We start from the raw sequence: 23,093 nt of genomic DNA, 5'->3' as shown, positions 1-23,093 counted from the left end.
TGGCCGGGTCCTCCTCCGTTCCTCGGGAGACTAAACCCTATATTCCCCCCCGGGGATTTCCTAATGGAGGTTGAGAAAGCGCTAGTGCCGGCATCCACATATCCACATAGCACGAGGTCTCTGGATACGAGAGGGGAATTGGTGGGAATTTCTTTGGGAGAGAAAAAGCAGGGGGTTGTTCTTTGTCCTGCAGGCGTCGTTTACTTGGCGTTGGAGGTAGACAGGTATGCAAAGACGGAGGGAGACCTCAGGAGTGGGAATGAGGGGGTGGGGAGAGAGGACGGCCCGTGGAACCGGTAGGATTCGGCCCCCTCGTATGCGGGGGAGGAGCAGACGGCATGGGATGCTTAGGCGGGTTTGAAAATATGGCTTTTGGGGGTCTGATTTTCGTTTGCTTCCTTTTGTCCCTCTTGGGTTGAGATTGTGGTGTGTGTAGTGGAGATGCAGCCTAGGGAGCGGTGAATGAATCCATGCATTGAATTGTCTTTGTCAAAGGCTTGAGAACATCATGAGGTTCTCGTCTCTGGCCTTTCTCAGCCGGAATCGCTGGATAAATGTAAGAGAATTTAGTCTACCCGTGTCGCTTGAACATGGAGGAACTCAAGTGTCGGCTGCCTCAGGAAATCTGATAAGCGGGTGTGATGGTCTGACATGCTTCGGAGACTGGGATGAGAGGCGTTGGTAAGGGGCGCCGGAGGAGGGGTTCCTTATTCCATTGTCTGTGGTGTTTTTTGCTTATTCCTCTTGTCCTTGGTTCGCTTGACTGGCAGCCTGCACCTGTGCCCAGCATTCGTGTAACCTCTGGCAACGATACGATTGTCAGGGGCGTGACTTACCTCTTGTATGCCATTATGCCGTACGATGGCTACGGACCTTTTGCTTCGGTTGTTTTTACAATGTTTGTGACGATATTATCCTTGAACCGCAGGCCGATGGCGCGTGGCGTACCGAAGAAAAGACGATGGTAATATTGAACTGCATTATTGGCACTGAAATGACGAGTGATAATAATGCTCTATGAACCGCTAAAGCACAGAATTCCAGTAATATCCCCTGGTACAATAACATCTACAACGTGCTAGTCATGCCTTTCTAATAGGTAAAGTAGGTAATGATACATTGGAAACAGAGCAGCTGTTCACGGATGATGCCTTCAAACCCCTAGCTCACCGCCAACAACCTCGAGAGCCTCCACGCAGAGCTTCAACACCGCCTCGTCTCCAGAAGAGCCCGCTACCTGCACAGCGCTGACGAGGAGGGGATACAGCCGCAGCAGATGCTTCCTTCCCTCACTATCGACGTTGGGCGTGCTGGGGATGGCATCCGACTCGGACGTCAAATCGACCAGCTGCCGGAGCACGCGCAGCAGCTCCTTTCGCTGCGAAAGCGGCTGCGGCATGCGGCCTCGCAGGGGCTGGTCGGCAATGTACGCCCGAACGGTCAGCGCTGCGCGGAGGATGAGAAAGGGCGCGACGGTACGCGCGATGCGGATGTGCAGGGCCTGCGGCGCCTCCGAGAGGTGCGAGGTCGCGGAGCGCGGAGGGGGGAACGCGGGTGTTGGCGGTTGCACGACAATACGCAGGCTCTCAACGTCGTATGTTGATACAAGAGAGAAGAGCTCGTCGACGCAAACGTAGGCCATACGGTCGCGGCGGGTCGGGAGCGGGTCCACGGTGCGACCGGTGCGTTTTTTGTAGAGTGCTGTGAGGCCGTTGGCGCCGTCGCTGCTGGAGCCGAAGAGGAGGGAGGACTCGGTCGGCGAGGGGTCGTGGATGATAGAGGTCCGGAAGAGGCTTTCGGCGTAGGCTTTGCGTGTCTTGTCTGGAATCGCCTCGGCTCCTAGGGATGGGATGATGAGTTCGCGAAGTTTGTGGAATGATGCAATGTCAAAGGATTCGTCGTCCGAGAGGTCTGCTGATGAGGGCGCAGCGTTGGTGTCTGCGCTTACAATACCGTCGGCGATTCCGATAATCATCTGCCACATGTCCTGGAGTGTCGAGCGGGGGATTTCGAGGGCGCGGAGCTGAGGCAGTGTGGCTTCCAAGATGGCGAGAATCGAGTTGGTCGCGAGACGCCATGGCTGGGCTGACTTGGTGACAATGGGGAAGCCATATTTGAGGACAACGGGCTTGGAGAGGGCCGAGAGGGCCGAGGAGAAAGCCTCGCTAGCGTAAATATCTACGTCGGATGCGTTGCGAAGGATAAGAGTTTGCAGGATGGACATGCTAGCTTTCGACATAGCTACATATGTTCTCCGCTGCGTTGCGCTCTGCGCCTTGAGGGCTTCGTCGCTGAAGGCTAGGCGGACGAACTCCGCCACCTGGGAGATCATGGCTGAGGGCACGCCAGCGAGGTCTGTTCGCACCATCTTGATGGCTTCCATGACTTGATTCTGCAGCGGCGTGACATACTCAATGTCGTTCACGTAGGCTCCGACTGTGGCTTGTTGCAGGGCTTCGCGGAAGAGGGTCAACATTTGGCGGACACGATCAACTGTAAGGTCTTGCTGGACGAGTTGATACACATCGTGGAAAGCCGCAACGTAGGCAATCAAGCAATTTTGGTTGTCTGCCTTCTTGCCGTCCTCTTCGTCTAGAGAGACGGGCGTACCCCGAGACCACAGCTCCCATGCCGCGTTGACAGTGTTTGTGTCAAAAATGGGTCTGCCGGGATCGTAGTCGAGCTTGATGACCTTGCCGAGTGCTTTGTACGTGGCCGTGTTGATTGTGAGCACCTTAAAATCGAGTAGAGTAGCAAAGTGACCAAGAAGCTCTTGCCACAGGGCATTAAATGAGGAATGCGTGGATAGTGTCTCCATGTAGGTCGTAAGGAGCTCGGAAATACCGGTCAAGACAACGGATGCTGTCTCGTGCCACTCTTTGCGGTCTTGCAGGGTGGTACTGTTGGTTGCGGCGGCCTTGAGTTCTTCCTCTATCGATGAAAGAAGCTTGAAAACCACAGACTTGACGCAGGTGGACCATGCCTCTGGGCTCAACTTATCGCCATACGCGTCAAAGATTCTCAACAAGGTCTGAATCGCGCTATTGCGTAGCTCAAGTCGTTCATCGGCTGTCACGGTCGTGAGTCTTAAAAGCAACAGCATCCAAAGAGCGGCGTCTGAGGCGATGTGTTCCGAATTTGCAGCCAAGGCTGCCAGATCAGATATACTTGAGCCCTGCATCAGGTCGGCCGTGACAGGAAGGGTCTCAGTCTTGCCGGAAAGGAAATCTGACAGGACCCAGAAAAACGTGACAGTCTACAAAATGTTAGCTTGGTCCAAAGGGCTTGACGCTTTGCAACGTACCGTTAACGCAATATTGAGGTCATCATCTTGTGAGCAAAATTTGTAAAGGGTATCGACAAGGATGAGAAAGCAGGAATTCGGCAAAGACGCTAGGAAGTCGGAGCAGATGAGTTGAAGAGAATTGAAAGAAGACCGGACAAGCTTCGCTGATCTGGTCATGAGAACGTTCGTCTGGGAGCCCCGACGTTCTCCAAGGGCGAACTTTTTGTTGATGAATATGGAGCCGATAATCTCAAAAGCAATCTCCCATCCGCTAACAAGTGTCTCGCCACAGTTTTCAAGCAGGTTCTTCAGTCCTTCTAGGATAACCTTGTGGATTTCGACGTCGGTGCTATGACTGGCGACGGTGACCTCCCTATCTTCTTGCTGCAGAGGCAAGAGTGCATCGCGGAGAGCCTCGAGGAGAAGCAATTGAACTTGACCGCATTGCTCACGCTCCATTGTGGCCGCAATGTTGGCTGCATCAAGAGCCAGTCTGACGAGAATTTCTGCCGCTCGCAGCCTTACGGAAGCGTTCATTGAAGACGCATTGATGATATGGATCAATTCAGAAGTCAGAGGGGTCCATCCCGATATGTCTGGAGAGTAAGATAGCAAGCGATCGATATTGATTGTAGCAATATCACCCAGCTTGGCCAGAGCAAAGTGGTCTTCTTGATTCGGTCCCGCGGCAGCTGCTGTAGAGACACTGAGAACACGACGGTGTTGGCCAGCTTGCGACGGCTTCATGCCTCCTGATGTGGGCGACTTTGGTTGCGCTGCAGTCTCTGTCTTCGCCTTATCATCTTTTGCTCTTTCCAAGAGATCGCATACCGCCTCAACGACTTGTGCAAAGGCATCATTGGGAAAGTCAATAGTGCTTTCGATCAGACGAGATGCTGCCGTCTCAACAGCGCGGACTTCACTGCTAAAGTTGGAGAGTAGTGCATTTGCCTCGCCCTCTGCATGCTGGTCTGTTCCCTTCGTTGCGAGTGGCGTTCGGCCAGGAGTCTTACTCGTGGAGAACAGTACGAAATCGGCCTGCTGCAAGGTTTCCAGGATGATACGCCATGAAGAACCAAGAGTCGGACCAAGAGCAATGCCAAGGTTAAGGAGCGCTCGCAGACATAGTAGATTACGAGTGTTGAGCGTCATCTGGCTTCCCTCAAGACCTTGCTGTCGACCTCTGTCAGCGACGGGCGAGGCTTGGGTGACAAGACTATCGACACTTAGTAGTCCTCGTGCGTTGCTCAGAATGCTGTTGGGCGCTTCTGTGGTCGGTGTGGGTGTTGTTGGTCGAGCTGGCCCAGCATTCAGGCATGCCGTGAACACATTCGGTGGCACTGCCGCCTTGCCCAGCGTCGTCAAGAATGCGTCTCTTGGGGTAGACAGCTGAAGCAAGCCGGCGACATGCGCAAACTTTTGGAATGCCCTCACCAGACTGTGGTAGTATTCAGAGTCCATAGCAGCATAGAGGAACGTAGAACAGGTAGCAAGAATGGCAGGCCAGCATTCCTCAATGATGGCGGCGCAAATTTTGACTTCTTTGTGCATGGGATGATCCTCCAAAGCAAGAGGGTTGAGCGGGACGGGGTTCTTCTTGAATGATGCTGCTCGTTCCAACGCAGCTCGTGATCCGTCTGTATCATCTTGTGCAGGTGCCGGTGAGTCACGTCCAACTTCCTGCTTCCCGCTCTTCTTGCGATTGCGGTTATCCCCCGGGACGGTGAGGGGAAGGATAAACTTGGCAAGGCCTTCAGAGAGCGATCCTATGCAAGACAAAGTCAAGCTGTAGATGTAAGAATCCGGAACAGATGGTGCCTCGGTCTTGTCGAGCTGGTCGATGCAAGGGACCCGGACGCTACTCCACTGCGTGCTAATGCCCACATTGGATCCGTCTGCGCTGACGGAGCCGCTGATGATACCCGTGACGCCGCTGGCCTCGAGCATGGCTTGATCGGTTGATGATGCGATGCTAGCATAAGGGTTCATAACCGGGATTGTTGATTGGTGTCCAAGACCAATAACAGACGGTTTCTCGGTGCTAAGCCGCACAAAGGTGGCGGTCAAGTGTTTGAGGACATCCTTCTCGCCTTCTTTGGCATCGTAGTTGACGAAGATCCGTCTGATCAAGGCGTGCTCTGAGAAGATACCTCGGAACACTTCTAAACACAGTGCTCTCTTCCATGTCGCCGTGTCCTGGTCCAGTAGATGCGTCAGGATATCAAGTGCATCTCCGCTTTCGGTTGGGAGAATGTTGATATGGCGTCGTAGGAGGGTGTACAGAATCCGAACCAGCCTGACGGACGTAGCAAAGTTTGGCTTTCCTTTCAGCGCGCTAGTGATGAATGGCATGACCCGAATCTGTAGGATGTGTGCTTGTTCTTTGTGGGTAGAAAAGACGGCGGCGTGGTTGGTAAGAACCGACTCTATCAGTTCCAGTCCGAATGTTTGTGGCAGACCGGAGAATCTCAGGTACTCGGGGCGCTGGTTTTCCGTCATGAGGCATAAGTCGTTGAATATCTAAGCAGATGTAAGTGACGGAACTTAGAAGTAGGCAGACGCGGCTTACCCTGTACGCATCCAGCGCCGCAGCGCGCAGCTCAACTGTGCCCTCACCGGACGGCGCCTCGCCAGCGGGAGGGCCACTGGAAGCCGTTTCTATGCACGGTCAGCAGATATACTTGGTGGCAGAAAGACCCAAGACTGACTGTCTTCGGCAACGACCTTGTCAAACACAGACACGACGAGCTGTTGTAAGGTTGCCGCAGAGGTGTTGTTGACGATAGCATTTTTGCTGGACTGCAGTATGAAGCAGATGTTCAAAGCGGTGATGAGAAGGTCGCCTTTGAGATCAGTGGCATAATTTTGCAATAATGACGGCAAAGCCTGGAGGATTTTGAGTTGAACGTCGAGACCAGCCGAGGTTGCCTCTCTCAGAGCTTCGAGGACCTGGTTCAACTTCCCCCTGGGAAGAGCACGGGCGACGATGAGCCTCTGGAGGCATACAATGGCGATTCCAGTAAACTTTGCATTCTTGGTGCCACATGCGATGATGAAGGGATTCACAAAGTTGGGTCTCTGGGCAAGCTCTGTATCGAGAGGTCAGTCATGGATCCATAGCTAGGAGGGGATCGACAGGGGGGGATACACACCGTTGGCAGCTTGAGCTTCATTAGCTCCTCTAAGCGCTTTGAGTTCCTCGAGAGACTTTTCAGCAGCCTTATCCATACATGATTAGCATTGAGTCTTAGTTATTCGGAGAATCAAGCGCACACCTGTCGGAGGTCATTGTGTTTCCGTTTGCTCTCTTGGATGAGGTTGGTTAGCTCCGTGGCCAGGAGCTGGGTCGTCATTCTGTCACAGGTGGCCTCTCGGGCAGTCCATCATCGATCTTGGGACGGGACTCAGTGAACTGAAGAAACACACGCAACTAAAACAGACTGTGAAGTGTTACAAGACCGTGTCCTGTCGAAGATTGTCGAGTTGATTTCGAGTTGATGGGGATGCACAGGGCAAGTTAAGGTAGGGAGCTCCCGTTTGGACAGCTGCAACTGCTCTCTGCGCCTGGCAGCTCATCCACAGCTCCCGATTGAGGTGAGCTGTCCACCTTGAATGATGACTAAGGCATCTCGCATAAAGGTATCCACACCGCTTGATCGGCAGAAATGCCCAAAGTGGTTCACCGCCTTTACTGCCCCGCGCTGCCTTTGGGCTCGGCTAGCATAGCTTCTGGCTAAGACAGTGACACTTGCGCCGTCTCTCCAGCGCCTTCAGGCACAAGCCCACTTGATTACACTGGTGGTCCCTTCTGTGAGGTTCCCACTGCGACCCGCCACTGGGTCCATCAGGTAACCCAGGTGCCTACCTCACGTTTAGGTAAGGAACTAAGATCCGGGCCGCATTGCAGTCCCCCGTCGGCCTTCCTCCCACTTCGTAACCCCTCCAACTTTGAACATCTACATTGCGGTATCTACCAGTCGCCCTTTCACAACCACACCGAACCCAAGCCTCGCGATACCCACACACGACTCAACATGGGCGCAAAGGTTCCACGCAACTTCCGCCTCCTTGAGGAGCTTGAGAAGGGCGAGAAGGGTCTCGGAGCAGGTACTAGAGCCCCTCCCCTCTGATGCAACACCAAGCAATCTGCCCCGCGCATCTCGCAGTCCTGACTGACTCTTTTCATTGTAGAGGCCTGCTCCTACGGTCTGAACGATGCCGAGGACCTCTTGATGTCCGACTGGAACGGAACCATTCTCGGACCCCCTCACGTTAGTACCTCCTTTGTGCTCACCAACCCCCATCGAGGTGTTGCGCTTCACTGACCGGTCCTTTGTCTTTGTAGAGCGTCCACGAGAACAGAATCTACTCCCTCAAGATGCACTGTGGTCCCAACTACCCTGACGAGCCTCCCACGATACAATTTGTGAGCCAGGTCAACCTGCCCTGCGTCAACTCCCGCAATGGCGTCGTCGATCCCAGACAGCTTCCTTGCCTGGCCAACTGGAAGAGAGACAACACCATGGAGACCATTCTCATTGAGCTTAGAAGGTACGTTGGGGAGGTAGATCTGGGTGCACGCTGAAGTGCTGCTATTCAGGCAAGGCTAACGTTCATTTTCCCAGGTACATGGCGGCTCCTGCGAACAAGAAGATCCCCCAGCCTCCCGAAGGTTCTACATACTAGTAGTGGCCTATGTGCATGATTCTCCACGATTTGCGAAAGAGGGTTTGGCTGGGTAGGTCGGGCTGATTATCGGTACACATGGCATGGGTAGTATGGCTCAATGATTATGACTTTCTTCACACCCAAAGTCCTCTCTGCTCATTATGCTGTGCTGTGAAGGAAGGCAATGTGTCTTTGTGCTTTGAGGCTCTGGATAGAGTGAGACGGAAGAGGATACCATCAACAGCATGCACCTCTGCGGGTACGAGACTCAGATCTGTACTGGGCGCCACTCTCCAGGCTCCCTCTGCTGATTCTATACTGGCTTGTTATCCTCTGAGACCAATCGCAGTCTTCCAGATGAGGACTCAGACTGGGTGTCGTATCATGTTTTGATCCGGTAAGGTGGTAATGGATGCAATGACTGATCATCTTAGGGACTGCCATGATGCTGAATGTTTTGAGATCCAAGTTTCATGACTAGCCAACATCAATAGGGTTGTGATCCAATGCAAAAAATCAGAGTATGCGGGCTTCATATTCGTTGCGAACAGATGTGCCGTCTGGTCTCCAAGCTGACAATGCAAGACCTCGTCCATGTCTAGGATGTCCTGTCCTGGATCCTGGATGCCCATGGCATAGCACCACGGAATGGGAGCATCAGAGCCCGGTGGGCCTCGGCCGATGCCGTCGGCTAATTATCGGTAGGCAAAGGCAGCTGCAACTTCCGTCATCCATGGACTTTTTTTGCCCCGGTCAAACGACGGAGACCCACAGATCCTCTTTGGCCTTAGTTGATGATGACCCGCGAGAGAGCTGTTCTGGAGCTCGCAACCTCGATTTGATCCACGCATCTTCTCGATCTACGTCAATGCCGCAGCAGCAACAGACATGGCTTCGGCGGTAACAAAAGCCGCACTCTCCGCGCCGCTGAGACGGGCTCTCGTCCAGTCCCAGTCGCGCGGCTTCCAGACCACCACAAAGAGCCTGCTTCCATCAGCATTCGGCTCCAGCTCCAGTATCCCGCCCTCCTACTTCCAGAGGTCGTCCCTCCCCGCCAACACCGTCATCCGCTTCGTTCCGCAACAGACGGCATGGATCGTTGAGCGCATGGGAAAGTTCAACCGCATCCTCGAACCCGGTCTGGCCATTCTCGTCCCCTTTATCGACCGCATCTCCTACGTCAAGTCACTCAAGGAAAATGCACTCGAGATCCCCAGTCAAAGCGCCATTACCGCCGACAACGTCACCCTCGAACTCGATGGCGTCCTCTACACCCGCGTCTTTGACGCCTACAAGGCCAGGTTTGTCAACACACCCCTCGACGGTATCGTAGTAGAATTCTAACAGTATACCCCAAGCTACGGAGTCGAAGATGCCGAATACGCCATCTCCCAGCTGGCGCAAACCACGATGCGATCCGAAATCGGCCAGCTGACCCTCGACCACGTCCTCAAGGAGCGCGCCGCCCTCAACACAAACATCACCGCCGCCATCAACGAAGCCGCCCAGGCCTGGGGCGTCACCTGCCTCCGTTACGAGATCCGAGACATCCACGCCCCCGCCGGCGTCGTCGAAGCCATGCACCGCCAGGTCACCGCCGAGCGCTCGAAGCGCGCCGAGATCCTCGACTCTGAGGGTCAGAGGCAGTCGGCCATCAACATCGCCGAGGGTAAGAAGCAGAGCGTCATTCTGGCGTCCGAGGCCTTGCGCGCCGAGCAGATCAACAGGGCGTCTGGTGAGGCCGAGGCCATCCTCATGAAGGCCAAGGCTACCGCCGCTGGTATCGAGGCCGTCTCCAAGAGCATTGCCGATGGCGAGGATGCGGCACAGGGTGCCATCAGCCTGTCTGTTGCCGAGAAGTACGTTGACGCGTTTGGCAAGCTGGCCAAGGAGAGCACGGCTGTCGTAGTCCCCGGAAACGTGGGAGACATCTCGAGCATGATTGCCACCGGCCTGAGCGTGTACGGCAAGGTTGGACAGGCACAGGCCAGGACGATGGCGAAGCAGCTGGTCGGCAACGAGTCGGCGGAGGAGTCTGGCGAGGGAGCGTCCGGGGAACCCAAGCAGCTGAAGGATTCGGTGCTTGAGAGCTTCGACCAGGCGGCGGGACAGAAATGATTATTTGGAGAGAGTACGGAGCCGGCGTTGATGGACAGACACACACAAGATAGGAGAATCGCCGGGTGTCACATTATGTACTAGTACTACCCACTCAATCAAAAGACGGGCGAGGAAAATGCTCATGCATATCATAGGTTAAAATTGACTTGATCAAATCTCCCATTGAAGTATTCTTTTCTACGTGAAAGGAACACGTTATATATTAAGCCTGAAGTCCACGTACCGAGAGGCTGCGAGTGCCGTCCTTGCTGCCGTTACAGTATATTCTGTCGCCTGGATACGTAGGAACCCTTTAACTACCACTACAAGTATATTCCCGTCACCAGCCAGCAGGCGCCCGTCTAGGTCGACGGGTCAGGTCAAACTGGTTGGGTGGTGGAATGGTTCGAGATCAACAATCAATATATTCGCCCATAGCCTTACTCGACGACAGGCTCTGAGTTCGATTCCCAGCATGAGCACAAAGAGATATAGCCACATCCGTGGTGAACTCTTTTTTTTTCTTTCCCTTTTCAACATGATATTAAAAAGGGTGAACGTGTTCAGACCTTGGCTGACCTCTTTTAATAAGGTACTTCGTGGTGGCTGGAAACGTTGCAACCTAGGAATAGAGGAAATACTTCAAATACGGCCTTGAATCATGGACCGTCTGAACAGATCAGTTACTTCGAAAAACAACTGATACCACTGACATTACACTCAACGTGTGCTAAGTATTCCTGGCCATCGCTCGGAGGTCAACGTCGTGAGAAATGATAGTTCCATGGCTTCAGCAGGTTATAAACCCACAATCCATCAACGCCATAAATTGCGCAAGCCTGAGCTGTCTCCCTATCCCGCCGTACGGGACGTTGCAAGTTGTTCTCCGACTGAACCAGTTGAGCTCCAACGTGCTTCACCTTTTTAAGCCGCTATCGACAATGCACATGCTTTCCGCAATAATGTGACTTCGATGTTGATCTTAAATCTATTGTCAGTGTACGGTGTACAGTCCTCGGTTGCAATGTTGCAGTGGGTTGACACTCCTCTAACCATGTGAAACCTCAGAAGAAATTCGGGTAGGAAATCGAACCGGCTTTAAGTATAAGGATCAAGCATATTGCAATATCATAGTTGAAGAAGTACAGGTATTGAATCTGACAGTCGAACAGAGTAGTGAGCCTGATGACGTCAAGTTCTGAAGAAGTACTGAATCTCTCTTTATGCCCGGCTGTATATGTGCGAAAATGACACCTGTAATTCTGTGCAGCTAAGTACTTCGGGAGCACGATGCTGTTCGTAGCAATATACAAGCAACTGTCAATGTCCTAATAGGAAGGTTGCATCTGAGCCTTGTCAGGTTCGAGTGTAAACTCTCATGGGCCCTCGCATCATCTTCCTTTAAGATAGACACAGTTCTATCAGCAAGAACTTGCATTGGATGGACGCGTACCAGTGCTCATGAGATAATTTGGAGCTGACACCCATCTCACTTGTATCACAGCTTTGAAGCCGTACCAAAAGCACGCTTGTGGTAGCATAAGGGCTCATTTTATACGTGTGCTATACATAAATGGGCTCCCTCCATGGTGAAAGGGCGAATTATGAATGCATTGAGTTGTGAGCGCATACGTCTGTTATATAGAATTATGCTCAGTGTAGAAGACACTCTGCGGAGATGGTGAGAGGCTTCGTAAAGCATTTGATCAAGCTTTGGAGCAAGCTGCTGTAATACTTCGTCTGCGTAGCAAGTCACACCCATATTCTTACTATCAGAGTTGTAGTAAGTTGGGCATGGATCCAGTTGTATTGTTGATGTAGTAAAGACTTACACAATATGAAGAAGGTCGAAAGGCGAGTGAGAATGTAGCAACGTATCTGCGCCTCTTCCCTCTGGAGGAACTAAAAAGAAACAGGCGGAATCACGCAATCGCAACAGCGGACCTTGTTGGAGACGGACACGCATATCTCCTTTGATATGATGCCCGCCACCAAGAAGCAAGAGAATGACCTTGCATGGTGCAGGACGCAAACCGCATATCCAATATAGCCGGACAAACACCGAATCATCCGTATCAAAAGAAGAAAGGAAGGAGCAAAAAGAAGAAAACACCCTTCAACATCGGCAGTCGAAAAGTCGCCTCTCACACGGCCAACCCTTACCCCGCGAAGAACGTTTTTTTCTCCCTCACGATAGTCTCTACCCCGCCAACTGGAACACCGGCGGCGGGTCCTATCCAGCACGACGCTCAGAGTTTTCTGCAAGCTCGATCTTCACAAGATGCAAGCGAGTGGGCAAAGAAGGGCCGGCCGCCGGCCGCCGGCTCGTGCGGGCCTTGCCCTCTCCAACTCGCTTTAGGCTGCTGCTCTTGGCTTTTCTCTTCGAGGTTTGAGTGGAAGCCGCCGGGGGCGAAAGGCAAAGGGTGAGGGGGTCATGCCGGAAAGCGGGCGACGTCGTATCAGCATCGGCGAGATCTCCCGCGACCGAATTCACGAGTGCGGTCTCGTGCCAGTGGGGGCTGCGAAGAACGATGGATCATGGCGTATCTATTCTACGGATACAAACAGGCGGGTTCGAGACCTCTGGCAAATTCGGCTTCTGCACCTTCGCTGACCTCACCAAGCTGACTAGAGCGTTACCGAACAACCTCCTGGTGCAGTTTGCCTGCAGCCTCGGTGCGGCACAGCACCGCATGCTGGCGCCTTTCTTCTCAGCTGTTAGCCTGTTTCGAGATGTCAGCTCTGCATGATGGGACTTTGAGGTTTGGCGGGCGCGGCCCGCTCAAACTTTGGGAGGGATTTGCCGTGGTAGGGTTTACGAAACTTCGACAACGCGGCCGAAGCAACCGGGGACGGGCAGCAATGAACATGTTTGGCAATGGGCCGTGGGAAAGGGGAGGGGGCATACCCGACTCGGACTCTCTCACCCAGGCCTTTGTCGGTGGAGTTTTTGGCCATCGTTACCGTACGGGACATCGACCGACGGAGGCGGCCGGATCAGGGTTCATGATGAGCGAGGAGGGCTGGTTCTGGCAGAAACAAGGTCGTCTGCTTGTCAGGTCCACCGCCCAGGAAGAGTTGCTGTAACATTAGGATACCGTCTCCGGCTTCGCGAAGCGGGTCGGAGAAGGAGGAGGAGAAGGATTTGAACAAGAAATGCTTTCAATAAGCGGCTTGCGCAAGTGGTGAACCGAGCTCCGATGATCAACCCGGCAAGGGTTTGAGCTTTTGGGGGCCTTGAAGGCACATGGGGCGGTTATCTCAACCTTCTTTGCCTTTCACGTCCTACTTCCTCTCGCAGAGATGGGCACATGCATCTTTTAGGGATGTATCATGGGAGTGGGGAGGATCATCATCTGGCATCGGGGCGGGGACTGTCAGAGAAGAAGGATGTCGGCCCTCCATGCCTAATGAAGCATGCCGATTTCGCGGCGAGATATGTCTGATCTACATTCGCGCAGCCAAGTCTAACGGGCAACAGTCAAACAGACAGAGCTGGCGTCCAATGGAGATGAGCAAGGCCTGCGAATAGTTGCAATGCTCTATTGTTCCCTCAGGCTTGAAGCAGCGCATATCAAAATTTACCTTTCGAGAATCGCGAAACAGCGATGGGCCTCCGCGTCTCCTGAAAATGGCCAAACCACCCTGGTCGCCTGGTTCCGGAGCTTCGACATCCTAAGCTGGAAAGCTCTGACCGTGAGTCCACTTCTCATGCCGAATCTGGATGGGAACGGAGACGTTGTAGCATAGATATTAGGAAAACACAGACGAGCGAAGCAGGGTGACGAAACAACCTCGTAGGCACGGTGGCACGCAAAGTCACGATGGGATGGAATAGGATGGGATGGGGCTGATGGCAACCGCCTCATCCACAGCAGATCTTGGTTAGCCTTACTCTGCAGCGGGGCTGGGATCTTGGATGGATGGATCGCCGACTTTCCTCTTCTGAAAAACCATTGCGACGCTCGAGGGGGTGTGAACCGTGAGGGGGTGCTTTTGCTAGCGTAGCCAGCTTGGCAGCTGGGCTTTGCTGCTCTGCTTGGATTAAAGTGCAGGGCGATGTTGCAATCCCAATATGGATGCGAGAACATCCGTGCTGCAATGACGGGCCAAAGCTCCAGAGTGCAGTTCCTACTTCCAAGTTTAACACGAGCCTTCGTCCGAAGGAGGATGTGGTGGTGTTGAGCGAGTCAAACCGACGAGTTGTACTGGCAGCCCGGTCCGAACTCTACTCTGCAAGCTCTGCAAGTTTGTTAGAGCGATCAGTGACGAATGACGAGCCTTGTCTGTGTGTCCCCCCATCATGGCGTTTGCTCGAGTGGAAAATGTTTTTTGGCGGATGTGTCATAGATCTTCCCCGAGGAGGGTGCTGGCTTCGATTCTGCCTGACCCTCTGATGTCAGGGGCCTTGTCTGGTTGCTGATCCGGATCAGCAAGTTGAATTAGACTTCGCAGCAGCAGCGTGCCGTGTACCATCTTCGAACCTCGTCTTGTGAGACATTGCGGTGCCAGATGTCATGCGTGCCATGTTCAGGCTCCGGCGATAGACGCCAATCTATCGATCAAGGGTTCACCCGATTGAGGCGGGAGAGAGGGGCCTGGTCAAAGAATCCCGACTCAAACACAGTCACTGCATCTGTACCAAAGTTTCTATCTTGGGGGAACCGGTGGGATGGTCGTCGCTTGGGCCGTTGGATTTTGGAACCGTGGAATTCCAGTTTACCTAGGTTGATAACATGTCCCGGCGCATTGTAGCGATGACACGGGTGAGCGACAGCTTCGGCGGCAACTCATCCGATGTTTAGTCTCGACAGCGACGGTAAGCGTTTGGGGGGCTCGAGTCCGACCCGGCCCAGTACCGGGGCGTCCTCGACTCTTCGGTCACCACAGGTGAGACTGAGAGAGAGGATAGCTCAGCTCACTCTGTCAGAGGGGACCCTGTCAGCCTGTTTGCTTGTCAAACCTGGGCTTGGCTTGCCTTTGCCTGGCGTGCTTGGATTGATTCTTTTTGGGACGTGCTTGGTGGATACGGAAACTGGCGATGCTGCTATTGGCAGGGCCGGTCTTCAATCATGTGGTCAACCTACCCCGGCCTCTGACCGCTGCCCCCTTTCGATCGTTAATCTCACCGATGATGGGCAATCGACTCAAGCGAAATGTGGTCAATGGATTCCCCTGGTCTTCAGCCCATGAGACCAAATACACCAAGACACCATTGGAAATTCTTAAGTGGGATTTGATCTGTATCCATACTCGTACGAATACAGAATGTCAAGTTTGCTCTGCGTTTGCGGATGACAGGTGCATGATCCACGGGCTCCCGTCTCTGGCATCGGATCGTTGCCCCTTTTGTTGGTACACTTTCCATACATGTAATACGCAAAATTTGACAGCTGTAAACTATTGGACTGGGAACTGAACGGTGCTATCGCACGTCCCCACGGGTCCCCTAGGGAAGGATTCGTTGTGTAAATGCGTTTGACGGCTGAGGCGCTTTGGCTTCAAACATTGTATACGGAAATTCAGACACGAGTCCACAGTAGATATGACTGCGCGTCCAAGTGTGTTTCTGGGCAAAATAAAAAAATAGGTTACGTTTGTCAGAGTTTCCCTATGTACACAGTAAGTGGAAGCGAACCTGGCATGCTGGGTTGGCCCTCGCTGTGCAGCTCGTGATGGACGTGTACACGGACGCCAAGTGTCGAACGGATACATCATTGAACATGGAGTGGCAGGCTTCGGAAGTGGAGTTTGGCTTCGCCGCTTGCGTGCAGCGCCATCGTGGTACCGTGAACATGTCGGCACAAGGTCAATCCCACTCTGTTCTACGAGAATCCTTTCGTACCACACAGGTAGACCTCGTTGGAGTGGGTGAGGCCAAGCTGTCGCTGCCTTGAGGCTTGTGTTGTGTTGGAGCGGCATCGGTTCGTCGATGATCTATCCGGCCTAGGCAGCCGACTGTTGCACCTGATGGAAATGTTGTTTGCGCGTTTCTGCGTCTAGAGGTAGTATCGAGCAGATTGTAAAGACCCTGGTCTCCTTGCCATACTCTTGTGAAGTTGTAAAGTAGCATGTCATGATTCCCACCCAGGCCTCGCGGCTTTTCGCAGACCCCTTAAAGGCCTCGACATATATGAATGGAAAGATAACTTCCCGTGCCTACGACATCGTCGTCGTCGTCGTCGTCGTAGAGAGAGGGTCTGTGAGTCGTAGACCTTACTGCCGTGATGTCCGTGTCCGTCCTAAGGCAAGTGATGGACCTGTCGAAAGCGGCGCCTAGCCCGATGAAGTTCGTCCCTCACCCAAAAAGAGGCTCGTTCGCGAAGGGGACCCGACGATATGGACCAGTCCACATGGGAACGCTCAAGTCTGGACGAAACCGGTGCTCTCGCCACCGCAAAAAGCAAATCCTTCGTTCCAACTTTACGCGGGACAGACTCAATGATCGATTTTGGTCTTTTTTCTTCTTTTCTTTACTTTGGTTCTCTCAATGTCCTTCATGTTCCTCTCATTCTACCCCAAACAGCGTCATCTCCAAGTGTTCAGTCGATACGAGTCAGGGAAGTAGCAGCGAAGGTCTCTCTGCTGCATCTCATGCGTCGCAAAATAAAGTCACAGCATCGCCTGAGTCGGTCTTAGATTGCTTGCTTTTGTCGCCTGCAGAGTCTGATGAGAACAGACGTTGGAAACGCTCGACCTCTTCCACGTTGCCTTTTTGCCCTGGTGGGCATGTACTCCGTAGGCACTGGCCGCGTCCTTGTCTCCGTCTTGAACGTGCTAGGCTCAAGCAAGTACAAGCAGTGCTTGCTCATTGATAAGATTGACTCCTTTTTGCAAGCATCTCAGCCACACCGTCCCCATCCCCAGACCATGTCGCAGTGGCAGAGCAGCAGCACGACAGCTCGAACAACGACTTCTGAAAGTGGGCGGTGGGCACGTAAGTAGCCCACTGTCCCAGTGGTCTAGCCCGCCCCTCTCTGTGAGAAAAAGAAAAAAGGATATTCCAGAATACGTGGAGCATTTCGTAAGGCCCGGAACATGGGCCCAGGTTCAGTCAGGGGCGTTCCTTTTGACCACCGCATATGGATGGGCCGCCCGTCTATCTGCTGGGTTCGGAAACGGCGGGATCGTGAATTGACACCGATATTTGCGAACCGAAGGAGCCAGCGGGCTGAAATTCTGAGTTGGCAAAGCATGAGCGGGCGGCGGGTGGTGCCATGGTGCGGAACGACGCCAGCCAGACCCCGTACCCTATGGGCAGAAAGGCGCTTGCATGGCACAACAAGCTTGCCTCTATGCAAAGTTGTTGCCAACTCTGCGATGATGCATTGTCCTGCGGCCGGCCAGCTCAACTATCAGCAGCCTCCTAATGAACGGTGGGCCTCTTGTTGTTGGCTCTGGCCGCTGTCCCGCACCAGGCTGTTTCAAGACATGTCGCCCACTATACGTCCAATTCTGCTGCTTCGAGAAGGACTAATAGTGATAGGTCATCCGCATACTGGGGAATTCTGAGACAAGACCAGGACAGAAGCGGATGAGCGAAGTCACCTGCGATCCATCGGATAATGGCCCTCACAACGGCCAGAGGCGGTGTCTCTCTGTACGGAGTTGACTGCGAATTCTAGGCAGGTACTCAGTATTGGCTCTGAAGTGCTCATATTCGTGGGTATGAGTACAGCTTGTGGAGAGGCAACAAGGCTAAGGGTTATGACGGTTGATCGGGACACGAATCGCTACTGAAGCTATTGCCAACAAGTGCCGTTACTACGATGACCGGCGCGTGCAAATTTGCAACCCAGAGCTGAACTTCGCAAATTGAACGCGGCGTACGGTCCACGGATAGACAGAGGCCCAAAGCGCTCAGCGACCGACCCTTCAGACGTCGATGAACATGATTTCATGGAATAATGACTGTTGAGCCTTGAGGTCCAGGATTTTTCTGCTGAATGGCGTCGCTGATCATCCCCGATGAGACTGTGGAAAGTATGCCCACTGCCCGTAATGGGCAAGGACTCCTCCACACTTCTTCAGGGGCCCCGGCGATGCCCTGCAGAGATCATTCATTGGAAACCTGGGAGGGCATTCACGAGTCCCTCGGTTGGCGACTGGGGGGCAGAAGACTCGAGGAGGGGCGCGGTTTCGCGCATCCACGGCCATTCAGCCCCCTGCTTGACCTTCGCTGTCAAATTGATTAAAAGAATATTAGGCGGTGATTGCGAGTGTCATCGTTGTCGTCTTCACGCTCTCGTCATCCATCCGTTTGTTTGTATCGAGCAGATGCCCCGTGCTTCCCGCGTCTCGTCCGTCCTGTTTCCGTTCCTCTCTGCCAGCTGATCCCCTTGGGTCTTTGGCCTGAGGGTTGCAACCATTGTCAGTGGTGAATCCTTAGGGGCCAGTCCGTAGTCGACTATTTGTGTACGTATAGGTATAGGCACTTCCTCCTTTGCAATATCAAAATCATGGTTCAGGGGTGTGTTTCCGCCGGCCGACAACCCCTGCCTTAGCCCCGGGTGTCGTTGTGCAGCGCGGGAGGGGACCAAGAAAGTGCCAGGCCGAGGGCCGGTCATTGGAGCCAGCACGAGGAGGTACGGATACTTGGAGGAGAGAGACGATTCTGGCGTTCGCGGTCTGTCCGACGTGCTCTTCTGCATTCCCACCGTCTCGTGTGGCTTGCAAGGATTGCGTGCGGTGGACCGCCACCATCCATGCAGAATCTGGACGGCTTCCCACCCTAATCACCTGCAAGTCAGGCAGTCCCCAGCCAAGGAGGGGAGATGTATCGAGGCGAAAAAAGGTGGATGACTTTAGAGTAAAGGGTAAGAGGGTGCGGTATGTAAGGTTCAGGTGGCCATCCAAGAGGCCGTCACGCACGTCAAAGTGCCTTGGTGCTGGGTGTGAAATTTCCAAGTTCCATTTCCGTTTTCCCCCAATATCATAATCGCTGTTCCCTCCCAACACCCACACTTTCCGAGGAAGAGGGAGGGCCCTTGGATCTGTTCTCTCGAGTCCTTACTCTTTTCCGTCTCATAGGTCTCATATTCGACACGTGGAGGAGCAGCCCATCCGAAGAATTAGCTTGAAAGCTGAAAGAGCCCGTCTGGCCCGGTCCGATCTGGAAATTGTGCCGGTGGAGACGCAAACAGGAGTTTGGCTTATTACCCCCCTTGGTCCTGGGTGCCTTCGTATGACGGCCATCGTCCCATTTCTTTGTGTCGCCGTCGGAGTGGGAGGATCGCTCGGGAGGATTCTACTCAGCTGTGCAACCGAACCCTTACCACGAACGAAAGAAACCAACAAGAAGCTAAGCAGCAAATTGTCATCTGTGGGACAGGAAACATTGAACACCAATACCAAAATCGCATGGAGAATTGTCGACCTGTCTGGCTCACCAAACCCGCATGCATCGATAGCGCGGGTTGTCAACCTGCTTTGACAAGGTAGTTCCCTCCACATCCAAATTCACGAAGCTCTACCATATGAAAATCCGCCCGGCCAAACCTACGAGCCAAAGCAGCCTTTCTACCCAATGCTCTTTGCTGCTCTTGGCAAGAAGAGGCTTTCGCGAGAAGGAAAAGAAGACCTGGGCTGACCAGAAGGACAGAGGTCGCCGCCGCGCCGGTTCGTCGAGATGGGGCGAACCTCTAAATTCACATTCCCCGTCCCCGGGAGGAAACAGAAACCACCGTTTGGCCCGATTGTGTCGGGGCCCATGTCGAAAGCGCAAAAGATTCTGGGAACCGCCGAGATCAATATCGACGCTCCGCGACAATGGGATTCCGCCTCCAACTCCGGCATCAGCGTATGCGTATCTGAAAGCACGGCGACTTATAACCCGAGCGAAAGAAGCCGAGGAGTGATGCGCCATGAAGAGGAGGGCAGTTATGCAGGGAATAATCGCAGTAGGAACAACAACACGAACGCGCAATGGGAACAGGAGTCCGAGATCGTGCCGGCTTTCTTGACGAACCGATTCGCACAGCTGAACACCGAAGGCAGCCAGCGAGAGTTTACGACTGAAACATCAAGCCTCGCCCGACGTGGTTCAAACTCGACCATCACTTCGTGGTACGACAAGACGAAGATGCCGCTTTCGATATCGCAGCAGACATCCTCCTCCGCCATGGCAAAGGGCCTGCCGCAGAAGGCCAACGCAGTCCTCGATATTGAAGGCCATTCATCGACCAATGTGCCAGCACCGTTGAACCTGAAAGCCAAGAAGAGGCCGAGTCGACTAGATCTTGGGCCATTGTTGTCTCGGGCTAAGCACAATAGCTTCAAGGGCAAATCCGACCCTCAGCGAACGAGCTCCGTACATGGACACGAATACACCAACCGATCGCCCTCGCTCGCCTCGGTCACCTCACCCAAGAGCACACCACCGCCGATCCAGCAAAGAACCGAGAGGAAATTAACGAGGAAGAGCACGTACGACAGCCTGAACTCGACCGGAAGCCGGCCGAGAACAGGTTCCAGCAGCCGCAGAGGCGCCAACGACATCAGCACATTGCCCAACCTATATGAGCATTACGAGCAAATGTCCTTTGACTCAGTCCTGGGACATGATGGTCCTTTGGCTGCTGCATCTACTCACTCTCTGAATAGTGTCGCTCACACGCCACTTAGATCGCCGTCTACCACAGACCACCAAAGGAGGAACTTTTCGAGGCCTCCTCTGAGACAAGATGGGACGACGTCAACATACCAACCTCAATTCGGACCGTTACCAGAGTCTACTGCCGCATCAACCGGCCACCAACAGACGCAGCCCGATCGCGATTGCGCATCAAGCGTTTCAAGTCGCTACACCAAGACGTCAAAAGCCTCCAAGCGAACAAGTCAGAGTCTGAACGGTTCTGATCTGATGGAGAAGAGTGTTTTGTCGCTGTCCTCAGACTCGGAAGATGATTTCTTCCCCGACTCCGTGTCGAAGTTCACCGGGGGCTCTCGCAGCAGTGATGCGGGAAGTTTGGCTCCTTCATCGCTAAGATCGACACACTCTCGAGATGCCCCGTCATTGGGACAAGGCTCAAGGAAGTCTGTCAAACACGCCAGCTTTGCCCCGACCAATACATATCTCACCATCCCTAGCAAATCGCCGCCCAGCAAACCACCTAGCGTCAACGCGCGCATGAGTTCGTTACCTTCAACTACATATCGGCCCCCACCGGCTGCGTCAAACCGGTCATCACAATATTCGACCATGTCGACATCAACCACTGACTCGCTCAATAACTCTCTGAACAACTCTTTGAACAGCTCTCTGAATAACCGACAAAGTCGCGCGAGTTACGGTGTTCAGGAGGCGCGCGTAATTGCGGTTCTTCCTCCACAAGAATCACACACCATCCCAGATCGTATGATGAGCAACCCACCCCAGCGCATGCTGTCCACAAAGTCTTCCTCTGTCCATTCGGTCGACCAGCCAACGCCGCCCATGAGCCCGACATCAGTGGAGTCCTTTATGAGTTCCGGCGGTGGCGCCGCCGCGGACGCCAACAACACTGCAGACTCTCGCTTCATGGCCGTAACCCGACAGGAAGAGATGCTGCTCGCGGCTCTCCGGATGAAGCGCGCTCGCATGCGCGAATCGATCCTGGCCGAATACGAAGACGAGTCGAGAAGTTCTTCCTCCTTCCATCAGCGCAACTCGTCGCAGGGCACCATCACCGAGATGGACTGGCCCGAACCCCCGCAGACCCTGCGTCATCAGACATCAGCAACCTCGAACAGCACCATCAAGGCCGGATCGCGCGCCTCTGACAGTCGTCCGGCATCTTTAGTCAGAGGCCGGAGCCATCAACGCAACAACTCCCGCCACCTTGACTTTCCCGCGCCCTCGTCGCAGCCGGTATCCGGCGCATCCTCGAGGACGGGCAGCATGCGCAAGATGAGACCGGTCCAAGAGATGACACAGTCGAGCGAGTCGCCCAAGCAGGAGCGGATTCTGCTATACTTGGACAGGCCGGTGGGCAACGTCAACTCAATGGACTTTGCGGAGCCAAGCCCGGACCTGAGCGACTTCATGGACTTTGACAATGTCAGTGAGGAAGACGAGGAGTTCACGAGCGGCATGTCCATGTTCCGGAACAGGGACCACCACCGCTTCACCATGGGCGCCGTGGGCAACAAGAGCCGGGGACGGATGCTCATGACGGGCGAGAGGGTCCGCCACGAGTCTTCGCCGCTAAGACCGAGGGGCGACGACGACGACGATTTCGGAAGCCGGAGCGCGAGCACGAAGAGGGCGCCGACTACCGAGATTGTCGAGAGCGACAGCGACGTCGAGCCGATGTTTGGGATCCCGAGGCCAGATTCGCCCGTGTCGCCTGAGGGGACCCTGGGCCTTCCTCACCAAGGGCTGTCAAAGAAGAAAGCTGTCCGGCTCAGCGCGGTCGGCAACGCGGGGGTTGAAGCCGGCTGGTGGGGTGACGACGGTTGATCTGTTTGCAGTTGATGAGTGAATTTTCTCCAAAACCAGGGAGGTCTTCTTTGTCTCTCTCGTCGTGTGGGAACGATTTCCTGATAAATCTTCTTCATGATACCCCTGCACATGGACAAAACGTCTCTTTTCTTTTTCTCTTTGTCAATAACAAGATCCTCCTGCTGTACAAAAGATTCTCTTAACGGATACAACCAAGACGCGAGGTGTTATTGGGGCCCAAAGGACGGCGGGATGGGATAATTGTGATTCGGAAATCTGGATGAAGCGGGAGGCCAGGGGCATCTTTTGCATGAGCCATTTGCATTTTTTTTTTATTTACTTGTTCTTTTTGACCCTCGATGTAGGGGTTACCCGGCATTACGCCCAGTCGAAACCTTTTCTATTGAATGTAATACTATTACACGGTACTCTTGGATGGGAGGGAGGAGCGGCGTAATGAGAGCATCAAACAACTAGGTGGAGGCGAAGGCCTTCGAGATTGAGGTCGCTGGCTGAGGAGAATACAGCAGAGTGTTGTGAGAGCCATAGTCCAAGTCGGTGATGGCATAGACCATCGCGCGATGACTGAGCATATAGTCATTCGATAACGAAATCACC

The 23,093-nt window shown here is 53.8% G+C and overlaps 6 protein-coding genes across 6 annotated transcripts; 4 read left to right on the top strand and 2 right to left on the bottom strand.

The window, feature by feature from the left end:
* Nucleotides 1-1,153: 1,153 nt before the first annotated feature.
* On the bottom strand, nucleotides 1,154-6,639 carry CCOS01_05198 (endosomal peripheral membrane protein; the record flags this gene model as incomplete). The annotated part of the gene is made up of 6 exons (XM_060453378.1): nucleotides 1,154-3,256; nucleotides 3,305-5,806; nucleotides 5,856-5,944; nucleotides 5,995-6,375; nucleotides 6,439-6,505; nucleotides 6,562-6,639. The coding sequence occupies 6 exons, from the start codon at nucleotides 6,637-6,639 to the stop codon at nucleotides 1,154-1,156; spliced, it is 5,220 nt and encodes a 1,739-aa protein (XP_060315150.1).
* A 681-nt stretch (nucleotides 6,640-7,320) lies between these two features.
* Nucleotides 7,321-7,972, top strand: CCOS01_05197 (ubiquitin-conjugating enzyme; the record flags this gene model as incomplete). Its single annotated transcript, XM_060453377.1, has 4 exons — nucleotides 7,321-7,393; nucleotides 7,478-7,557; nucleotides 7,632-7,837; nucleotides 7,912-7,972. 4 exons carry the CDS (start codon nucleotides 7,321-7,323, stop codon nucleotides 7,970-7,972), a joined length of 420 nt encoding a protein of 139 aa, XP_060315149.1.
* Nucleotides 7,973-8,842: 870 nt separating this feature from the next.
* CCOS01_05196 (SPFH domain/Band 7 family protein) lies at nucleotides 8,843-10,072 on the top strand (the record flags this gene model as incomplete). The annotated part of the gene is made up of 2 exons (XM_060453376.1): nucleotides 8,843-9,255; nucleotides 9,313-10,072. 2 exons carry the CDS (start codon nucleotides 8,843-8,845, stop codon nucleotides 10,070-10,072), a joined length of 1,173 nt encoding a protein of 390 aa, XP_060315148.1.
* A 2,215-nt stretch (nucleotides 10,073-12,287) lies between these two features.
* On the bottom strand, nucleotides 12,288-13,030 carry CCOS01_05195 (uncharacterized protein; the record flags this gene model as incomplete). Its single annotated transcript, XM_060453375.1, has 3 exons — nucleotides 12,288-12,573; nucleotides 12,670-12,777; nucleotides 12,963-13,030. The coding sequence occupies 3 exons, from the start codon at nucleotides 13,028-13,030 to the stop codon at nucleotides 12,288-12,290; spliced, it is 462 nt and encodes a 153-aa protein (XP_060315147.1).
* Nucleotides 13,031-16,281: 3,251 nt separating this feature from the next.
* On the top strand, nucleotides 16,282-16,869 carry CCOS01_05194 (uncharacterized protein; the record flags this gene model as incomplete). The annotated part of the gene is made up of 1 exon (XM_060453374.1): nucleotides 16,282-16,869. One exon carries the CDS (start codon nucleotides 16,282-16,284, stop codon nucleotides 16,867-16,869), a length of 588 nt encoding a protein of 195 aa, XP_060315146.1.
* A 2,369-nt stretch (nucleotides 16,870-19,238) lies between these two features.
* On the top strand, nucleotides 19,239-22,493 carry CCOS01_05193 (uncharacterized protein; the record flags this gene model as incomplete). Its single annotated transcript, XM_060453373.1, has 2 exons — nucleotides 19,239-19,472; nucleotides 19,656-22,493. 2 exons carry the CDS (start codon nucleotides 19,239-19,241, stop codon nucleotides 22,491-22,493), a joined length of 3,072 nt encoding a protein of 1,023 aa, XP_060315145.1.
* Between the last annotated feature and the right edge of the window lie 600 nt (nucleotides 22,494-23,093).

The sequence above is a fragment of the Colletotrichum costaricense genome (assembly GCF_030867565.1).
Source record: "Colletotrichum costaricense strain IMI 309622 chromosome Unknown Scaffold_5.1, whole genome shotgun sequence".
Lineage (NCBI taxonomy): Eukaryota > Fungi > Ascomycota > Sordariomycetes > Glomerellales > Glomerellaceae > Colletotrichum > Colletotrichum costaricense.
The sequence above is the reverse complement of the archived record's forward strand: the minus strand, read 5'-3'. Positions and strand labels throughout refer to the sequence as shown.